This window comes from Tyto alba, unplaced genomic scaffold (genome assembly GCF_018691265.1).
Source record: "Tyto alba isolate M040663 unplaced genomic scaffold, T.alba_DEE_v4.0 Super-Scaffold_21, whole genome shotgun sequence".
Classification (NCBI taxonomy): Eukaryota; Metazoa; Chordata; class Aves; order Strigiformes; family Tytonidae; genus Tyto; species Tyto alba.
In genome coordinates this window covers 6,231,300-6,253,539 of record NW_024881295.1, presented here as the reverse complement: position 1 = coordinate 6,253,539, position 22,240 = coordinate 6,231,300, and the positions used below count along the sequence as shown (strand labels likewise).

Below are 22,240 nucleotides of genomic sequence, written 5' to 3'. Positions count from 1 at the left end.
CCTGCAAAGTGAGCCTTTCCAAATATGCTGGCAGCAGTCATCTAAGTGTAATTGCTGAGGGTATATGGTGGTTTTAGAAAAGGAGATCCCACCCTTAAAATATTCCACTATCAGTCCACTATCCTGTTTTATATTCTGGCTGGGGAAAAAAAGATTTCGTTACATTAAAAGCCAGAAGATGATTTTGTTGGTTTCACTGATTAGGATATTCTACTGAACATAATATAACTTCTTCTAGCGTATTTTTCTAGTTTGTTTCAGAGTATCATTTAACTTGATTATGTCAAGTACAGAATTAAGATTATTGTATATAAAATAAAGTACTAATTCTACTTAGTCAGACATTGATAAAATAAGGTCTGTGAAGAGCAGTAGTATCTTTTAAACTGAATCATACATACTAGGCATCTACTTGGTCTAGACAAGATCTAATAAATAAATAATTATTTAAATTATTTGTCAGATTTCCAATCTAAATCCAGAGAAATAACATAAAACAGCATAAATATCCGTCACACCATAGCTTTCACTGCAACAGCAATACAAGAGGAGTATTACGTCAAATAACCATGAAATAATGACATCTAGAAATACCTTGATCAACGCACCCTTTTGTGGTAATAGCAGTGAATGTGGAAGAAGTACTGCCCAACCTCACAAACAGTGACAGCCAGGCTGGGGGCTCTGCAGAGCATTTTAGACTACTGGACATGGAAAAACAGCTCCTGCATGCCTGGGATAGCACTTTCCAGGCACAGAAATTGTTATGCTTCATCTTGTCCAGTGACTCTGTTCTTCAAGGTGGCCTTAAGATATTCTTCAAAACTGTATAGACATAGACAAAAGACTGTTTTCCATGCTTGACAAAAAAAGGAAAAATAATTTGTATCAAATAATGTACCAGAATATTGTCTTTTTCTGTAAAATTCTACACAGGGATATAGCAGAGAGGTTCTCATTGCATTTGCTGGGAATTGCTGTTGGATTGTCTCCTGGTGGATAATTATGCATATTGTTCATTAAGGTTGTCCTACAAATTTATTGCTGACATAAATTCCTGGCATGGTTCCTGATGCCTGGCAGGACACCTTAGAGGACCAACTCAATATGTCAAATTTCACAAGAAAATCTGTAACATGAGCACTATCACTCATGACTCACCACTCATCCTTTAGGTGTGTGGGCTTTAATGTGTTTCTCTGGCGCATTCTTGGCAAGGTAGGTTTTGACAGGTGAGACGCGGTGAGTCTTGATGTGGCTGTTTAGGATGTTACCACTCCCTTGATATCTCCCATGGTAGCAGAAGGACCATGCCTCATTGGCTTTTGCTTACAGTCCAGCTCAAATCAGCCCATCCTTGGCGGTTGCAGCAGAGAGCCTCAGTTTGCAGATTGTCAGTATGAGCCTACATTCTGCTCTGCTAATTCCACTGAAGAGATCACATCTTCCAGGCGTAAGGCAAACAGCTGGGCAGTAACCCCATAAGTCACTGGCATCCACTGTCAGAGCTCAGATTTTGCGGAAAGCAAATGAGAAAGTTCTGGTGAAAGGTCTGGGTTGAAAGTTGCTTTCGAACTTGTTTAAATATTTTCCAAATGCTCTTACTCTGCTTGTGTGGCTGCATTCACATTTCTGATACATTTGACTGCATGACAATCTTCCTGGGAGGAGAGCTAGGTTCAAGTAATCACGTCTATGCTTCTTGGTGTTTAAAGGGTCTTTGCCTGGTAGTCAAGTCTGTAACCCCAGTGAACAAGACATGGCACAAATCACACATATGAAAGAGATTTAAGAGAGTAAAGAGCTCAGAGGGTTTTGGATAAATACACAAAGTTTAGATTCTGCTCCAAACCTCTCTGGTTTGCAAAATGAGTCTGGAAGCATCACAAGAGCAAAGTCTTTTTTTTTTCAGCTCTGAAGTTTCTGGTCCTGAGAGGACTTGCAGATTGACAAGATTCACATAAACAAGGAAGAATTATATGAATCTTCTCAGTACTCATGGAAGCTACTGAATCAGTGTTTAATCTGAACCTGCCCAGCTAACCCTACCAGTCAGGTTGTCTTATCTAATGGACTAGTCATTGTTATTTATTATTTGTGTTGTGTTAAGCTTGTGTTTTGCCAGGTACTGAGCAAGCTCACCTTAAAATGCAGATCCACACCTGCAAGAGTTTGACAAGTGAGCGGATGCTGTCTCTGTGAGTTAACTGCCCTTTCCACTGAAAAACCTAAATGTTACAAGGATAAAAAGATCAAATTTCTAGCCCACAAAAAGCTTCCATTGTTTTTAAGTGCAATACCCTAGAACTGAAGGATGAGTTTTAAACAAAGATGAGAAACAAAATCTGTAGGTTTTTAAGGTTCTCCAGCTTCAGACCATGAGCCGACCTTTGTGACCAGGAAAGGAGGGACAAAAGTATCAAAATAGATAGATTGGTATTAACACCAGTCTTCAAGATATTTCTTATGTAAAAGTACTTTTGAAAGAGTCTAGCAAGTGTCTCTAGTGCAAGTCCACCATTAAAATGAGATATGGGACCTATTAAATAATCTTTTCAGCCCCCCACTTTTTAGCAGCCCGTTTCCAGATCTGAACTTTGAAGCTGACCCCTGTCTTTGTGATGGGCCAAACCAAAAGCCAGATCTGAACACCACTGAACTCTGGGAAAGTTCAAATCTATCGTTTGTGGTTCAGGTTGAGCTCTAATTAAATCAGAGCAGTTAGAAAGGCAAATGTCTTAAAACCAAAACAAAACAAATGTTTCACGTGAAAAGTCTTGGATTAGGCTATAATGGTACCAAGTAGTGTTTTTGTCTATCACATGATGTCATGTTCCTCTGGCTAACACAAACTGACAGCACATGCATGCTGCTATATGAGATATTCCATGCAGATACTTTGACTTTAACTTTGAGCAGGACACAGAATTCACAGAAATACTTCACGCTGTGCAAAAACATATCAGCAACTTTACTGTCACTTTGATTTGAAGGTAGTCTGCCCCTTTCAATCTTTCCATTCCCATCTCTAGTAGCACAGTAGTCCAGGGTCTTTTAAAAATCAGTGTCTTGCTGCCTTTAAGCAAAGCTCATGCCTCATTATGTCAGCAGTATGTGTAATATTGCCACTAATCCCTGAAAACAAACAAGAAAGTGGTGCTGCAGAAACTCCAGTTGTGTAAGAGGGCAGGAAAATCCCAGCTAACTCTCCTGCTAAGAGCTTCTGTTTAGTCTGTAGTTAATACTACAGTGTCTGTAATAAAGCAACATGGTTGATCAATGGACAAGGGAAAAGCAAACAAGAGGGAAGGGAACTTGGTTTCAGCATTACTGAACTGATGAAGTAAAAGAAAATGGGAGAAAGCAGGGAGAAAAAGAAAGGGAAGGAGGGAAAAAGTGTTCAAGCCTTATTTATCACTGGTGTCAGGGTGTCACTGTGCACCAGTAGATAGAAAAAGAGGGTCTCAGACAGGAAGATTTACTTGAAGAATCACAGCACGCATACAGCAAGTGTACAGTAAGTAACTGGCAGTTACTCTCCCTGTGGGCTTTATTCTCTCTCTTTTATGTTACATGTAAGTACTGAGCGTGTGTTTTCTCTTTGTGAAATTTTTAGGCTCTTTTTGGACAACTGCCTAAAGTTTCCAAACTTCCTTCTTATGCAAACTAAGCTAATAAATTTACCAGGCCTATTCTACTGCGATTTTTCAGTATGGTCTTTTTTCAGGCCTGGACTCACTTTCTAAAAGACCAAATCCCTCCATGGCATTTCTGTCCTTTGCTTCCTGTTTGGATAAGAAGACTTTAACAGTAACCATTTTTGTTTGAGGATCCCAGAGTACTTCACAAATGTTTAAATGGATGTTAGTCCACATTAATTAAGCTTTTCAATTCCCCACTGAAATTAGTCATCTTTAGTCTCCAGACAGCAAAGTATGAAGTGACTTGCCCAAGGTCACAAGAAAAGTATACGGCACAGCTGGGAACAGAGTCCAAGTCCATTATCTCCCGGTCCATGCTTTAACCATAAAATGATAGTTCTCACATTGAACTAGGAGCCACAGGGTATGTGAAAAATTATAGGAAGGGAATTGTATTGAGCTTCTTGAGGTGACGCCTTCCTCTCAGCTTGGACAAAGAGAATGAAAATTATTTTATCCATTTTGAATGAGTACTTCTCAGTTAAAGAATATTCAAATGTTTTCACTTTTTGCTCAGAGGAAATTTTCAGTTCGGACTTTTCTTTACTGGTCAACTTGTAATTAACAGAACAACATTTCTAATTCATCATTCTCTAGCAAAATAATAAATTGTATTTATGACATCCTTTAAAACATACCAAAACAATAGAAAGCAGTAAAAGGCACACCTATGCAAATGAATGAGAGACTCATGATATTTATTTCCGTGTCAATTTTGTAATGTTCATGAAAGAGGACTGACAGGAACTTAGATATTGCTTTAGAATTTTCTTTAAGGCAAAGAGTAGAATGGGAAGAGAGACCTACTTGCGTCATACATATGATAGTCCTACATGTCCTACACAGCAAATCTAGTTGAAAGAACCACATAGTCTTGTGACAATGCAAGAAATATGGCAGCAAATATATGGTTATCAACTTGTGCTATTCTTTCTCTGAGTATGGAGTACCACAAGTGCTTAGGAATGAGAAGCAGTTAGAGAATAAAAAACACTTAACCATTTAGGAAAGTTCACCACCTTTGCTATGCCGTTAATAAAATATCCCATGTGTTTTCTCTTGGGATACTGGCATTGGCAGTTTTACAAAATACTGACTTACACATCAAGACTATCCTTCAGAGATGCCCTGACCTTAACCTTATCCCAGTTACCTACCATTAATAGCCAGAACTAGCCCAACTTAATGAAACAGCAATGCACAGCTGCTCCATGCTGATCATTTCTGATTTTGGAGCCTGCTCATTGCCATTCGCCATTACTAATTTTTCCTGCTCCTGGCCCACCTCTTTTTCTTTCCTTCTCCCTTTACATGCATTCATATATCTGCTACACTCTTTCCCACTTCCTCATGTCCCTAGCCAGGCAGTTGAAAGGTTTCCATCATGGAGATTGAAAACATACTCCATATTAAATGTAACAGAATAGTATGACCGGCGGGTCCATGTTTCAGACACATTCAATTTATATCACAGCTGAGAATAAACAGCAGGGGAAGCAACTTGATGGGTTGCTGGAGGCTGTGGCTACCCTTTCTTGTGGAACATGTCTCTGTCACTTGCTAAATAGGTGCACCATCTGGTGGTAATTTTGGACTCCCACTTGTTCTTAAATTTCCAAATAGCAGTGGTGGTTATGCCTGTGGTTGAAGCTTTTTTTTTTTTTTTTTGCCAGTATCTCTCTGAAAGTCCTCAGCTAAGACAACTTTTGCAAGTACTACTGATGAATGAGTACCAAGAATAATGAGGACTTTAAATGAAGATCAAGATTCCATGTCTGCTATGTGGGGCAAGCAGGTGTGACTTTATGAGAAGGCCATATGCTCCCCTGAGAAACATACATGGAGAGATGGAAAAATTTCATAGACAAATGAAAATTAGATATTAACAAGCTTGATACCTAATTAGGGAGTCTGAGCTCCCAGGATAGTCAACAGGGACTTCCAGACAGTCATGCAGTCAAATTAAGATCCAAATCACCCTCTGGAAGTGCTTCTCTCTCTTCTTTGACCATACAAGGAATACAAGCTGACTAGGTTCCTATCTTAGACATCTCATGCAAATGCCTGGAGCTATGTGGTATGAAACTAGGCCAAAGAAAAGAAGAGAGGAAGGGACTCCCCATTTTTCTGCCTTTGTTGTCTGAAGCCCTTTAGTTCAGCAAAAGAGACGGAAACGACTGCTACCTCTTGTGTCACTCCCCTCAGAAACTGCAAGGTTTCACTGACCGCGTCAGATGAGACTTTGCATGGACACCTCTTCTGAACAGGATGGATGGAGGTTGAATCAGACAGAAAACAAGTTTCCACCTTGTCATGAAGAAATGAATGAACAGGTAAAAATAAATCATAATCCATGAGCAAGGTTTTTTCATTTTAGCAATTTGAATAGAGCTTTCCAGTCTACAGCAATTCAGCCCATGTCTGTTGAGTTTCTATCTAGAGATAAAGGTGTCTTCTCCAAGTGCACCAGCAGCCTTTCTGTGGTGAGAGTAGACTACTTAAATACTCCTCAGCAATCCAAGACCACTGACATTGATTAAGTCTTAGGAATCATCTTTCTTTCACAATCCCAGAAATTGCAGATCGAAGCTCTGCAGTGAAGGTAGCATTATAGATACAACAGATTGTGGCTAAAAGCTGTCTCCTAGATCCACTTCAATCCTAAAGTCAAACCTGATCAAAACTGGATAGGTGCAACAGTTTTTACTAGCTGAGGGACCCGCCATCAGCTCAGTCTTGCATGCTGGCTGTCATTATGGCTTCTGTATTCTGCAAACCCCTCATGCATGTATTTAAAATGAAACTCTTTCAAACCCTCTTTAATAGGACTTAAACCAGTTTAAAGTTAAGCACATACTGCGTAAACAGAGCACAACTAAAGTTGTTGGCCAGTTTGAATTCTGAGAGAACAGCTACCTTAGCACTGCCATGCTAGATTCATTTTTTGAAGCCTCCAAATAATAGATGATATAGTCCTCTTTCTTACTTGTTTTATTTCTTTCATTTTAATTTGACTCTTGTAACAGTAACAATAATATTATACTTCACAGTTATGGGCATACAATATGTCAGTAAGAAATAAACTACAGTCATGGGTAATTTAATCCAATGTTAAAAAGTCATGCATGATATTCAAGGAGGAAATATTGTCAATTTGAAAATAAGGTATTTGTCAGATGTAGTATTTTGTCATATGCCAGCCACTTCACTAGAAAAAGAAATTGCTCATGACTGGAGGCAAGACAGCAAACTGCATGGATTGGTGATCTAAGCCTGAATGCTAAAACATTTGTTTGCAAACCAAAATGTACAGATCAACAACTGCTGTGTTTTTTTGTCATGTTTGTAAATGCCTCTCTGTGCATTTCAAGCTTTTCAATTTAGCAACAGATGGTTGACCAAACAGAATGTATCCCAAAGAACAGAGGAGGAAAGGGAGGGATGCTGCTACACATGTAACTCTGAAGTCTAATGTTATGTTTAGCCTGTCCTGCTTGATGTAGAGGTTGAACTAGATGACCAAACCTATCATCTGTAATTCTAGGGAAGAGAGTTTGACAACATAGTTAACCGCAGTAGTAAAGCTCAAGGAATTTCCAAAGTCATTAGAACCCCAAGTTATTACAGGATCTCATACCAGCAGGTTAGCTGTTGTGCCACACTACCTGTCATCTTACATGAAGAACTTTCTTTGCAGTGGCAAGATTTGGCAGCACCTGCCTGCTTGCAAAGTCACTCTGCACTTAAAAAATCAAATGTTGCATAGTTGATTTCCATTTAACTAATTAGGTTTTACTGAGTTCCTACTATGAAATTCAGCCTCACTTTGAACTTCTGCTCATGCCCAAAAGCCAGGAGCCTTTTTAATAGCTGTAAAATCCTGGCTCTGGTGAAAGCAGTGGCAAAATTTCTACTGACAGAAATAGGACCAGAATTTGGCCCCTGTCATTTTGGATTAAGCCCAGCACCACTTTATTTAACTTTAAATATTATTTATTTGCCTTCCTGTTTTAAGAATGCATTACGTTGTAAGTCATTGACCAATGGGACTGGGACACTGGAAGTAACTAGTTGAGTCAGCATGCTATGGATCACTTGTAGCCAGCAATTTTATTACAGTGACATGAAAAAAAAATTGAAAGGAACATTAATGTTCCAAGTGAGGCACTCGGAAGTAAGGAAATGCCAAACTTAATGCTGCTACACAAAGTTATCCATGTTGTATCCAAAATTTGGTACAGTATTCAATTAAATAACAGCCTAGAATTTGCATACTAACTTTTCCACGGGACCTCTGACTCATTCATCCCAAGGCAGGCCAAAAAAGTAACATGGAAAATTTTATCCTGAGTAGCTAAAGACAAGGTTAAAACGAAGAGAAAAGGAGGATTTTTGTTCTGGCCAGTGTTGAGCAGGACATGATTAGAGTTACAGGTTGTTACAGACTCTGCTTGTAAGGCCACATTATAGATAACAGTACTCTTTTCCACTACAGCTAATTACATATGTATTAGGGTGATTGCAGAATGCCAAAACCCTTAAGTACTCACCCCTCTCCAAGAAAATTTTTTTTCTATACTGACACTTAAATGGAGCTACTCCATTTAATAGAAAACAGGTCCATTTAGTTTTGAACCATTGAAACAAAGTGTTAAACTGAATCCCCATGTCAGTCCATTGTTTTTTGAGAGACCAGAGGTTTAAGGTCACAGTAAGACAGTGTGTCGTGCTACATGATGTCTCTTACTAAGCTCTGAGGTGTGTTATGGAACCATATAGTTTAGAATACATACAGAAGCATGCAAGAGGAGAGCTCATGAGATAGAGGTACTTGAGTCTCCCCAGTTACAGTTCCCTGCATCAATTTACATCAGTGCACTTAACTAATTTGAAATTAAGTGCTGTAACAAACGAACATAGAGTTGTTTATAGCCAGGCACATCAGTGTATTTTAGTTTGAAAATGTCAACAGAAAAACATCTGTTCCAATAAAATCTTCATTTTTATAAGTAAAAATGGAATGAAACAGAAGTTTTAAAAGTTAGCACTTCCCTCGGGATGGAAATACCGGATTTCATTCAACATCTACCATTTCTCATCCAGCTGCAAGCCATGCAGAGTTCATGAAATAATTGTATTAACATATTAGTGCTATGTTTAGAATAAGGATGCCTGCCTTTTAAAGCAAGCCTGCTGCCAAAGAGGTAAATATTTAAATGGCAACAAAAACATTTTAATTTTAGAGAACTTATACTTTTCTTCAAACTCATGACCCTTGAGGGAAAAGAAAACACAGTTAAGCTACACTTGAACTAAACAGTAGTACCTTGTAAAAAGACTAGGGAGTAGAGAACTGGGAAATATAAAAATTTGTATATTTATGGTTGGAAATTATTGCATGCTGCGTATTATATATGCTAGACATTTCTTTTATAGGGAGACAAAGAAAAAGAGACAGAGATGATAGAATTAATGTAACAAAAATGACATTTTTTCTAGTGAAGTCAAACAGAATTTATTAGTCAGCTCTTAATTTACAAATGGTACTGTCCATTCATGTTTATTCTTTCATCTATGATTTACAGTGTGTTTTGAAAACATTACTAAAGCCTCATCAGATCATTATGAGGCTCTGGCATCTAAGACATTTTTTTAAGCACAGAGAAATTATCACCCACAAATTTTCAAATTGATTCACTAAACTGAGAGTCCTCCGTCTTCTCAAAATAGGATGTTTCTTTAACACAACAGTACTTCCTTAGAATAGAAAGATATTTTTAATTTTCTAAAAACCTCCAAGTGACAGAAACCTACTAAAATGAAGAACAGTCTGAATCTACTACTCTCACAATAGGCTGTCTCCTCAGTAAATAATATAAATTCTTAGCACAGTAGTTGTTTCATAACTTTTTTACCAATCCTTCCCAATCTCAGCTACTGCCAGCTGGGAGGTTTATTTTCTTATTCTGGTTTGGGTTACTGTCTTGTTCTGCTATTTGTGAGAGTAAAAAGCTTATCCACCCTTCTACAGTCAGAAAGTATAAGCTATTTGAATCAATTCCTTAATTTCCTCCAAAGGTGATAATGGAAACTAAAACAGCCCTCTCACTTACATTACCCTGTAACTATTAGATTATCACAGCTTTTTGCCACTGTTTAGATTTCCATCAAGATGAATTGCACTGAAAAAACCTGTCCTCATAAGGCAGCTCGCATGCCTTATAGTCCTTACTCCCTGTAGGGTAACTAATAGAAGTGTGGGCATCTTTAGGTGGAATAGCCCAGCTTCATTCCAGCATGGCCTTTCTACCTTTGTAAGACAGCTTGAGGGATAGTCACTGACATAACTGAAATCCTTCTGAAATAATATATATCTAATAAGCTAGAAAAAATATACTGAATATCCTTAAGGTTAAGGATATTTTTGTTTCTCCTTCCAGCAACAACATGTCAGTTGTAAAAAGAAATGCGCTGTTTGAGACATTTTAAGAGAAGGCTTTGTAATGAGTATTTGCAGTGTGATAAATCTTTCCTGCAAAATGAGCACATTGAGGATGTCCTCGGTTTTGGTATTTTTTTCCCTCTTTACCAGTTGCTTCTTCCTGCCTGTCTGCCTGTCTGTTACCCAGCTGATACAGGTGGTGGTTCACTATGCATGTCGTCTTGTGTTTTTTTTAATTCAGCCTGATTATGAGAAAACTCTCTCTAAATAACCAATAATTATACATCTTATTATATACTTCTGTGCTTCTATTAAAAACTACCCTTGCATAAGCCACAGCTCATTACATTTGTTAATTTTATTTTGCCAATAGTATTTATAGCTATAATTCTATATTGCTTATGGTATTTATAGCATCTATTAGTTTAACTAAATCACACTTGCAAATGAAATGGCTCCACATGACGATTTGTGAAATGGACAACAGCAATCACTCCAAGGTAGCCATATGAGTAATAAACATCCAGTTTGTATTGGTCCTACATGGTTTTCTGGAAGTCACACACAGTCCTAGTACAGATTTCAGCTGATTGAATGTATCCTGTGCACCTCTCTCCTGGCATCCCAGGCAGCCTGCTGCACTAGGTGTTGAAAACTAATGCCATCTCCTGAAAAGCCACTTCTCACACTGAAATGTTTTTTACCATACCATAGCACCAACGCAGACATCCAGTTCAAATTACTGAAAACAAGCTTCCTTCTGAACAGTTGATTGAACTCTCAAAGGACATTGTTGTCTGGGATCATGCTATATGACAACAACAAAAAACCAGAAATTTTTCCACATTAGGTCCAAAAGCCACTGTGCAATTGAGGTTCACAATAACTGACAAATGCCTAAACCAATCATAGCACCTACTGTTATGACAAAGATGATTGCTCCCTTTCCGTCAGCAAAGTGTGTACCCTGCTCTGTATCACATTTAAAATAATCTAATTCCAACTCATTTTCCCCCTTCAAATTGTTTCCAGCTGTATGAGTCCTTTCTTTCCCCCATATTGTTTTTATTGGATATAATGCAAGTCCGTAAAGATAGATTTTCCCATAATAAATACACAGATGTTAGAATAATAAACATACAGTCAACCTGATATATGAATATTACTAAGCATTAATAAATATATAACTAACAACATAAATTGATTTTAAAAAATGGAAAACCAGAGCAGAAAGTGACAGAGAAAGAAATGGCAGGAGGAAAGAAAAAGCAAAAAGTGAGATAGAAATGTACTTACTTTAGGCAAACTATCTGGATTCATTTATGGTTCCCTTTATTGATTTGCTGATAGCATTAAAGCACAAGTATGGTTGTAAAGCATTCCTAAGAATGCCGCCTGTCTTCATGTATTGCAAGTTTTCTGCTTGTACTGAAAGTCAAGCTTTCCAAGTTGGCCAACTCATACCATACTAGACACTACTGTGCTAGATTAATGTATCTGCTTGGATACAAATTTCCATTTTTGGAAAATAATGAGCCTCTCTACTCCTCCCATTTTTGGTAGGAGGTTTTTATGAACATTTGGCATCTCGGTTAAACCACCATCATAGCCCAGAATAAAAATGACTGGATTCATATGTGAGTCTGAATCCAAATTTAATTAAGCCTATATATGGCCTGAACCAAGAATAATTTACTGACTGACAGCCCCTCAGCATGTATGATAAGATGCCAACCATTGCTCCATGACACCATCACTTACATATCTTTCATGCCCCTTTCCCATGTTCTTTCAGGCTTGCAGCTAAAACACTGGGATCCAACATGGACTCAGTTACCTGTTTCCAGTGCAAATACAAAAAGAATTACTTTTTTTTATTAGTATCTTCCCTCCAGAAGATGTTCTCCTCCCTTTCTTAATCTTCTGTTTGAAATTATGCTGTCTTCTTAAGCAGTTTATATGTGCATGTGTATATAACCATGACATTCAACTTTATTTTCTGTGTTTCTCAAAATAACTTGTAAAGCCTTATTCACCTGTGAGTTAATAAAATCCATGCACAGATTTTGTTAGTCTTTAAAAGCATAGTTTGTCTCCCATCCTTCCTCCTTTATGACTGGAGAGTGGAACAAAAGTTGAGAGAATGTGTGGCAACAGGACGTTTCTTAAGATTATGTTGTTGTCCTAAACCTCCCACAGTAAACAGGGTTTTTACCTCATTTCAGACACATCCTTGCAACATGCCAGAAATCTACAGATCAATACAAAAGGTCAGATAATTTTCTTTAAAACTTCAGAACTCCCTTGGTTTTTGCCCATTTGTTGATTCTTCCCTGTTAGGTGTCCAGTTCAATGACTTGCCAAATCATTGTATCAATGATACAGCCAAATGAATGCTAATCATGATCGATTTCCTCATCATGAGTCTGACAAAAGAAACATCTACAGATTACTTTGGATATCTTGACACCTATGTGCTTCAAAACACCTAATTTTTGCCCTGAATTTAGCACTGACAATAGCAGTCTGTTTATAAACACTTCAATCTGGAGAATTCCAGCAGAAATGGTCAATGCACAGATAATTAGCCAGAATAATCCTCTTTCAAAGAACAACAGTAGGTTTCACTTCTGTTATTGAGTCTGACTTCATACTTCAGCGGCTGTACTGCTTACTTTTTGCTTGGACCTACTTGCTTTCAACTGTTACTAATGATCTGTGACTTTTAGAAGTACCTACATGATAGATGGCTTCAGCCATCATTTGGGGGAATAGAGATCAGTCCTTAGCGCTGGAGCTCTTTTCCGTCAATAACCTGATAGGACCAGAGGCTATACTCTTCCAGATCAGGGTCCTTGCCTTCAAAAATTTAGGACAATTATCTTTCATCAAAGGTTATAAATAATAACAATTGATATATCATTAACCAGTTAATTTGTGAATCCATTTATTAAAGAGGTAATTTGTTAAAGAGGCATACAGCAAGAGGAATGAGTGGAGAGTGTAAAAGATGACTTTGTGTGAGACTCTGGCAGGAAAACTAGGGATGAGTGCAGCAAGGTGACAAACACATGTACAGGGTCAGGATGAGCAAAGTGAGTGTAGCAGTTACTTTTCTTTGGGGATGGCATGACTATGGAAAATTTCCCAGCTATAAATATACCAAAAAAAGATATACACAATGCTTGACTAATTCATCCCATGATACATCCTTTGTTCATGCTACTAATTTGGATCTCTCCGTCACTTTTTATCTGTGGCTGCTATAAATCTTTCACACCAACACAAATGCTCCATTCCTAACATAATTTCTACAGTTGTTACGCTGTCCTCTGAAGTATTTCAATTGGTTTTGATACAGACTCCCATGTATTATATAGGTGGTACAACTCTCATTCACTGAAGTACCTCTTTGAAAAAATAGCTCAGCACCGATCCAGCTTAGCTGACTTACTGGGAGTTCCACTGGCACAATAGGATCCCCAGAAATCACAAGGATGGACAATTGCTCCTGTGTCATGCCTTCTGGCTGCTGCTTGGTTGTGTCTGGAACACATGCATAGTTGGATCATAATGGCACCCAACTGGTGGTGTTGGGAACAGATGCATAACACTTGGAGAAACCTCATGTTGGGGGAATCTGGGGGCTTGCTTTGAATTTTGAAGGGGAAGTGTTGCATCAGGGTACAAATTAGAATAACCATAAATCTACACTTGTCAATGCTAGTGGTAGAACCTTGGCCCAGTGGCTAAAATGTCCTCTCTTTTCCATACAGATAGAGAGCAATTAATATCATACTATCATAGCTTACTTGCCCTCTCCACCCTATGATCTGAATAACTTGCCTTGATTGTTCATCTCCCTAAGCAGTTCTGGAAAGAAGCTAGATGAGCTTTCCTTTGGGGTCAAGTGAAAAACATGCCTGTGTTTTTGAGTCTTAATCCTTTCTTCGATCTGTTCAGGCAGAACCAAATGTCTGGTTTAGTGTTTTTGTATGTGCTAGACACGGATGAGTTTTGTTACACATGTGAATATTTATGCTTACAAGTATTTTGTACCTTTAAGCGGTTTGGGTTTTATAAGCTTTGTCCTTTTTTTTTACTTTTTCCTCCCCCTCACTAGCGCAATAACACCACTTCCTAAACCCTGTCCTTTTCCTAGATATTGACCACATCATCTCTGGGTGCTACTCCACTAATAAACCAAATAAAGACATGTGGATTATGGGATCCTTTATAGACCTGCATGGAACTCATCTGGCTCAGCTGGCAGGGGTCATGTAAACCTTCTCCATCCGTTAGAGTTTGTGTGGTTTCACACCCAACAAATGTCAAAGCAGAACTCAGCTGCAACTGCCAAGTCTCGTCTGTGTTTGGGTTAAGCCATAAAAGAACCCACCAAATTCCACATCAGTCATTTCAGAGTTGCAAGAAACCACCCAGGTTCGGTGAAGAGGTCAAGAATCTGGTGATCATTCTGGCAAATGTGGCCTGAAGAGTGGCTCAAGAAAACCCTGTTTTTTTCAAACTTGGTATAGTCTGACCAACCTGATACCTGGTGCATCCTGATGCTAAACATTTTTTTTTCCTTGTAGCTCTTATTTTTTATAGAAATGTGCAGAATGAAAGCACAGTCACAATTTGTAGTCCTCTTTACCCATTTAGACTGTGCTCACTTACAAGATTTTTGAGGATGAAAGGAGTCTCTCTGGTGAAAAGAATTATTACTCATGAGTGCAAGGACAGGGCTGGTGAGATGTCACAAGATTCTCAGCCTGAAGAGGCAAGCAGAAGTGGTGAAAGACTTTTCACCAGGAAGCTTAGTGATGACACTGACTCTGGTACAACCATCCAGAGTGTGCCTCTTCAAGGACATAAGTGATCTCACAGAAGTTAAGAGGACATATTTGTCTAAGGGTCAGAGTATGCCTGCAAGCTTTGGCAGATCAAGACAACATAGCATGAGGAAGTACAACAATGACATAATTGGCGGCTGTATATTTTCTGGCAGCAACATTATTTTGGACATCAGCTTCACACAAACAAGCACAAGACCAACCAAGGAGGACCAGCCCTGTGCTTCTAATAGTCAAGACAGGTGACTAAATGTTTTTCTGGTTCATTTAAAGTTGAAGGTAAAAGTCAAATGTTAGGTTATTTCCTGTATATAGTGTCTTGAGAATGTTTAATGCCTTCCGTGTACACTGTTTTTAAGAAACAAAAGTTAGGCAAGAAGTATTACCTAAACAGAATTAGAAATATCATAGGACAAACGTGGGAAGAGACACTGATAAGCAAATTCCTCACTACCACATTTTCATCATCGAAGCCAAATTCTAGCAAACTTTTTTCTGAAGTTCAGAAGTTCAGGCTTTTGCCGTTGATTCAGTTTATTGGGTCTTTTTATCATTAGTTTTAGCCCTCTTCACTTCCATGATTTGGTGTGGAGTAATGCTCACAGAACATGACAGATTCTTTGTGGGTGTAAATCAGTTCCTGTTATGCCAATGGATTTATTCAATTATAACATTTCACAGCTGGGCTACTGTGTCCTTAAAAAGCCCAGTCCTCAGCCAGACTCTCAGATTTGCATGTTTTTTGAAAAAATATTCGAGTTTCATCATTGACTTAAGCGTACCTCAGCTTCTGGCATTTATTTCACAAGGGTGTTGGGAAAAAAAAAAAAAAAAAAAACAAAAAAAAAACAAAACAAAACAAAACAAAAAACAAAACAAAACAAAAAAAGCCTTGATCTCCAGTAACAACCAAAGCACCATATATATTGTTTCCTCTTTGCACAGATGGGATGAAATGTTATGCCTTTTTTTCACACAGTTTTAACGAGATCTTCTGTCTGAGCACATCCAGTTGTGTTGGAGGCACAAAACTCATACAAACCACTGAATTAAAGAAAGAGGTGGCACCCAAAGAAGAATCAGACACAAGAAGGACAGGACACAACCCCACTGAAAAACTGGGTGGTATCACTCTGAGTGCCCTTGTGAGAGCCACACAACACAAAATGTTATCCCAACACAGAACAGCAGACAGTATGGGGGATGATAAATGGACAGCATGTGGGGGAGAGAGGAAAGGTCAGGAATAGGCTAAAGATCCTTAGGCTGGGTGACGAGGAAAATTATGATCTTAGTGCTGGAAAAGAAATGCATAATCTCCCCTATGAAATAATATCAGACATAGGGTAAATGGAAAGTGATCAATTTAACTTCTACCAGCTAACAGCTTATCAGGCCAAGGTCCTGTATTATTTTCTTTGAATAGGTTTCCTGCCTCAAATCATTTGCCATATATGGCAGTGATACGTATCCATTTTAGTGTTTGCTATCATACTATAAAGAAAATACTGCAAATGATTTGAGGCAGGAAACCTGTTCAAAGGCCAGTGTCGTATGCACCATACTTCCTTCAGTTAATTGGGACTCTCTCATTACTTAAGCTTGTGAAAAATCTGCAGAGGGATTTTTTTGGAGCTGATTTTAGTTCCCTTTTGATTTGCCATAATACGCACCACAGTTATCATGGCAAACTGTAACAGGATGACAGTTGGAAATATTTTTTCATGGGGTGTAATGACACTGTCCTTGGATGCCTGTGCAGGCATTTAGGTCATTGCTAGGTATGAAGTTAAACAAATATGAATGACTTCATCTAGAGATCACTAGAGATTTTGTGTCTCTTGTCAGTTACTTTTCAATGAGTGAAAACATACAGATCACAGTTGTTCTGGGAACATCACTGTTGAACTCCAGTAGACAAATACCAGAGGGTTATAAACCTTTGCAGGACCTCAGTGAGAAAGCTAAAAGAAAACCAGACCAAACGTATCACTTCAGGACTGTATTAGAGACACCCTTACCTACTCGAAGCTCTTGTCCAAAGACTGTTTTCTCTCCCAGCGCAGAGCAGTTCCACCTCCCATACCGAAACTGGTACTGGCACTCATTGATTCCCATCTGTGCCCCTTCCCCGATCACAATGATGGCATCAGGGCGGCTCTGGCAGATTGCTCGTTGCCGAGGGGCCAGGCCTGGGATTTTGTTGCAGATGATATTAGCTCCTAAAGCCACCACGGATGACAAAGCTCTGAAGAATAAAAATCAGAAAGACACATTATAAACAAATTGAGGCCATGAATTTCTTTTGCCATGTGCTGCCACGTGGCAGGCAAGGTGCTGGGCAAAAGACCAAGGGTTGGAAGTTGGCTTCCTATAACTGTGCCAACTTATCCCAACCTCTCTGGTCTGACAAAAGAGGTTGGAAATATTGCAATAATTCCTGAGCTGAATTGTGCCAGAAACAACAAAGAAATTCAATTTTGCCACTTTTGCCACTTTTGCTTCCAGTCCTACACAGAACCATCAACTGATGAGATGTGAAAAGCAGGACCTATTTAATAGTGATAATTGATTGTCCACAAATCTCTGGAACTCATGTCTGCTTTGAATGGCCTGTGTAGATAGATTCAGGCTCAGTGTTTTAGTTAGTGCAGCCAGTTCATCTATCCCTCATTTGAAACTGTTAAGCACAATTTAGAGAATGACTTGACGCTACCAACCTTCTTGCCCATTACTACACTCAGGGTATTGAGTGATTAATCAAAGTTCACAAGCATAACTGTGCTTTTAGATCTGGTAAACATCATGGAGCACATTGGAGTGATCCTTAATATGTGCCATCCAGACTAGAAACATTTGTAGTTCTCATTCTTCAAGTATATTTTCAGAATTCATTATAAAGTTTGCATATAACTTGCACCTGCCATATGTTTTCACTTTAGTGCATTTATTTTTCATTTTTCATCTCACTTTTCAACATCTTTACAGGCTCATTTTTCAACATATTTACAGGCTACATTTTAAGTGGTAATATTTTGAAAAAATGAGACAACATGAGTACACGTTCAGTGATGCCTCACGTTGCATCTACTGAGTAACAGCCAGGCCCATGCCACGATGCTTCAACTGGCTCTGGACGAGTCAGGAGGAGCAGAGAGCAGTATAGCTGCGTTAGCAAAACAGGCCTTGCACAGCGTGGTGCAGTGGACCCTCAGACAGCTACACAACCAAAGCCTGGAAAAGCCCCTGCCACGCTGCGCAGCTGGCTGCCCTGCTCCTCGGCTGGCAATGCGCGGTGCTGAGAGCATTGCTGCATCTCGGAACCGGCAAGGAAATATTTCTGCAAACACTCTCCCTTCTTTAGCTTGTCCCAGCCTGGTATTGGATCATACAGGTAATTTCATTTTCCTATCAAATACTGTTGCTGACTGCCTCTGCAGGATAAAGATGCTCGCCCAGATCATGCTATAGCACCTTCGGTTTAAGTGGAGTTTCACAGTAACCAAAATCACCAGAAATAAATAAGTTAGTAACAGGATACAGACTAACTTCCCCATTACCTTCCTCTCCATCTTGAACACTGACTCAAGGCTTTCTTCTTAGTGTTAAAAATTTCCCACCAGAAATGCTTCTTTTGAAAAATGCTGACTAAGCAAAATTAAATAATTTTATAGGAATTTATCAACTTTGTCAAAAAAAGTAACTGCAAAATTATATAAATGTTGCATTTCAACAAAATCAGAGTGTTTCATTTTGCCATTTCAATAAACTACAGTAAACCCGGAGCAAAAAGGGTGAAATGGAGAACACTTCCCTGCCCAAAATGAAATACTGCTTTTACTGTGGAATGGAAATTCCATAATGATTCACTCTGCTTTTAATAGGTATTTGTGCATCTTTTCCAAAGCTAACAACCCATGAGAAACACAGCGATTGTGGGGGGTTTTTATTTATGGCTTGGGGGGGTTTATAGATCTAGAGAAAAGGTATTGCAAACACAGAGCATGCACGCCATGTGGTACTACCTATTAAACAAAAATAAGAACAAAATGTAGTTGCAACTCTGATCACTCACAGTGAGTGAGTGAGCAGGAGAGCTCAGACATGTAGCTTTAATTCATGTTCCTCTGGGTACCGAGCAACAAAGCTGGAGTATCAGTTGGAACCATTGAGTCCCTAAGATTCATGCAGATTTTGAGTTAAAGTTTTGTTTCTGGCCCACCTCTACTTAAACAACTGAATAAAATATTTAAGTTATTATGTCTTTAAATTAGGAATTTCCAAGAGATATGATAATCTTCAAAAAACATTATGAGTTTGAAGTAGAGATAATAAGATTCTCTGACCTTTACAATAGTACTTTATATATAAACTTATGGATTCAAAAGTTAATGAAAATCACAGAGGAAAGTATCAAAATTTAATTTTTTAAAAAACAGGCACTTCTCAATACTGAAAATTAAAAGTTTTGTTTTCTTTCATAGCTCACGGAACTTTTATCTCTCTGACTTCGGTAACTTTCCACATCAAGTAGGATGTGTGTTCTGAAAATGTAAAACTCAAAGAAAAGCATTTTTCCTTTATAGCTGATGTGTTATAGTCAGAAACATATATTCTTTGATGACTGTAGAATATCAGGAGCCTTTCCCAAATCATGTTAGGATCCAGGTCTGGCCCTTCCATGGTTTTAAAGTTGTGACAAGGGAAGGGTATCTTGTACAGAGTAAGTAACCTGAAGATGCCGGGGGGTAGAGGGGACTCAGCCATCACAGATTAGTCTGTCATTCTTCTCCCCAGGGGAGGCTGAAGGGAACCCAGGTCAACCACTCACACTCTGCCGGGAGGCACAGACAGTGGGTCAGCTGAGGAAAGGTGAATTTCTACAGCCGTTCTTCAGAGCAGGGCAACAGCTGGGGCTCCCAGGCAGCAGCACCTCCCCAGCTTGGCATACACAGAGGTTCTCCAGGTGCCTCTCAGGCTCTGCCCCACCCTTACCCCATCCCCTCCACCTGGTTCTGCCTGCTTCTCCGGGACAAAACAGGTGCCCAATTGTCCTGCAAGACCTCCCCATCCAGTAACCCATTTCCCTTGCAGCAGGAGCTGCTTCAGACAGTGACCCTTCCAGAAAAACATAATCCTGAAGGAATTAGAGGTCGGGTCCTAAGAAACAGACATGCACAAGCATTCAAAATTTAAGTTTATGCTCAACACATGTGCACAAGACGCACAGTTCTGGTCTCCTGGCTGCCCAATGGTCATTGAATTAATGAGGCCACACGATCAACTTCCTGATCAAAATTATATATAAAAATCATTTGTATATGGCATAAGTATTTTTTTTAATAAAAAATAAAAATACTGATAAAAACCATGAGATAACTTTTGAACACCATCTTTCTAAAGTGCTGAGCCCCCACAGTTTCCACTAATCCCAAGTCAAGCAGGAAAAACTTATGACTTTCAAAACAAAGGAAATCAAGAAAGAGTTAGCTACAGTATCTACCCCATGTAGTACCCTCAGTTTAGTTGCTTCCTCCATACACATTGCTACTGTCTCATAATTAGGTTAAAGAGTTTATTCTTTGGTCTCCCATTGTTTTTGGAGCAAGCCTAGGTCAAATTATTTTAATACAATGGGTCAGTTTATTCATCCAGAAAATAAGCATGATCATATCTGCCTCAGAAAGTATGGTGAGGATATCATAATTATTATGTGTTTGTAAAGTGCTTTAAGACATTCTTCATTAAAAGAATTAAACTGCAATTATTGGGGGTGGAGGAGGTCTTAATTTTTTTATTATTACTTCCAGGGACTTCTCCCTCTCTGGCCTGAACTTACCAGCATATTCCCTCAGACTTGTTCAGCCTACTTTTAAATTGTTACTATAATTTCAGTGCCAAAAGAAATGCTGAATCATGAAACTGAGGTTTTGGAAAACTTTATTTATATTAAAGAAATGCACCCAACAGCATTTCAAGCTTCCTCTCTGCTATTTCTTGCGGCGTCCCTCAGTTTGTGCATCTGTCACACATTCAGGAGGGTTGTGCCATGTTCCTGGCCCTTGGCAGGTTGAAGGCTACATTTTATTTTTTTTTTTACTAGATGGAGAATGTTTCACTTTATAACTGTCAAAAGGCAGATCCCCATGCCACATTTTGGCATCTTCTCCCATCTAATCTTTCTCTGCGGTGCAAACTTCCTTGATTCTTATCACAAGGAAATCCTGAGTGCAGCATTTTGTTAAGATTTCTGGTGCAGTTTACAGTAATTGTAACCAGCCCTCACCACGACAGCCTGCGCATGCTTCAGAGTTTTATGTTGGGTCATCCACATGGATTATCCAACTAAACATCATCCACATGGTTTATCCAACTAAATAGTCTTAGTGCAATAATGTCACATTTCCTAAGAAATTAATGGTAGTGGCTGGCATGTGGAGAGTCTTCAACTTTCTTCATCATTTAGTCATTAATCCAAGGGAAACACCAGCACTGAAATTGAGCAATAGTTAGAAACAGAGTTACATCCAAATTAAAAAAAAAAAAAAACAAAAAACAAAAAAACAGACAACAAAAAAACCCACTAATCTGGGTTTGGATAGAACCTTGCAGTTCAAACGTCCAAAAAACTAAACCTGAGGAGCAATGTTTTGGAAGACCTGGTATCTGCATCAGAATCCTGAAACATCAAGTTTTTAATTCTTTGAAAAAATAGCTATAATTGCAGTCATAGCAAGCAAAAGTTCATGGCAGTGGGAGACAAGTTTCAGCTTATTTTCTGAAATAATTCTTGTTTAATTATTCAAAGACAGATGACTACTGTCACAAAATATGAAAAGTATCCCCCAAAATATCCTTCCCCATTCCTATTACGGTTGTGTCTTCTCTCTGAGACCTAAACAACTACAGCTTTCCTTTTCACAAAGTTATGTAAGAAAATTGAAAGATCACAATCACAAAAATTATTATATATCCCAAGCAATTCATGAAAGTAAAGGTCTTTGAAAACACTTCAGAAATTAAATACTAAGGCCTAAAATCATGCGAGTTTTAAGAACATAAAATTTAATGCAGTATTGCTTATCAGAAGAGAAATGTACTCCTCATTCATAATTTGCATTCTTGAGATTCTATTTTATATTTGCAAATGTAGGCATTTGCTTAAGTTGACCACATTAGTCATTTCAAATGTTACTATGTTCTTGCAACTTCAGATCAATTTCACATATAGGAAGGTCATT

The 22,240-nt window shown here is 38.6% G+C and overlaps 1 protein-coding gene across 5 annotated transcripts in view; it reads right to left on the bottom strand.

Annotated features, from left to right (window-relative positions):
- Positions 1–22,240, bottom strand: part of WNT7B (Wnt family member 7B) — a 97,093-nt gene that overhangs the window by 24,282 nt on the left and 50,571 nt on the right. For 4 of the 5 annotated variants that reach the window (XM_032986428.2, XM_032986429.2, XM_032986427.2 and 1 more), the window contains exon 2: positions 17,021–17,247. In XM_032986428.2, the coding sequence (XP_032842319.1) occupies positions 17,021–17,247 (227 nt within the window). Of the gene's footprint in view, positions 1–17,020; positions 17,248–19,830; positions 19,882–22,240 lie in introns of those variants that run through there. The other variant, XM_032986430.2, reaches the window with a different exon arrangement.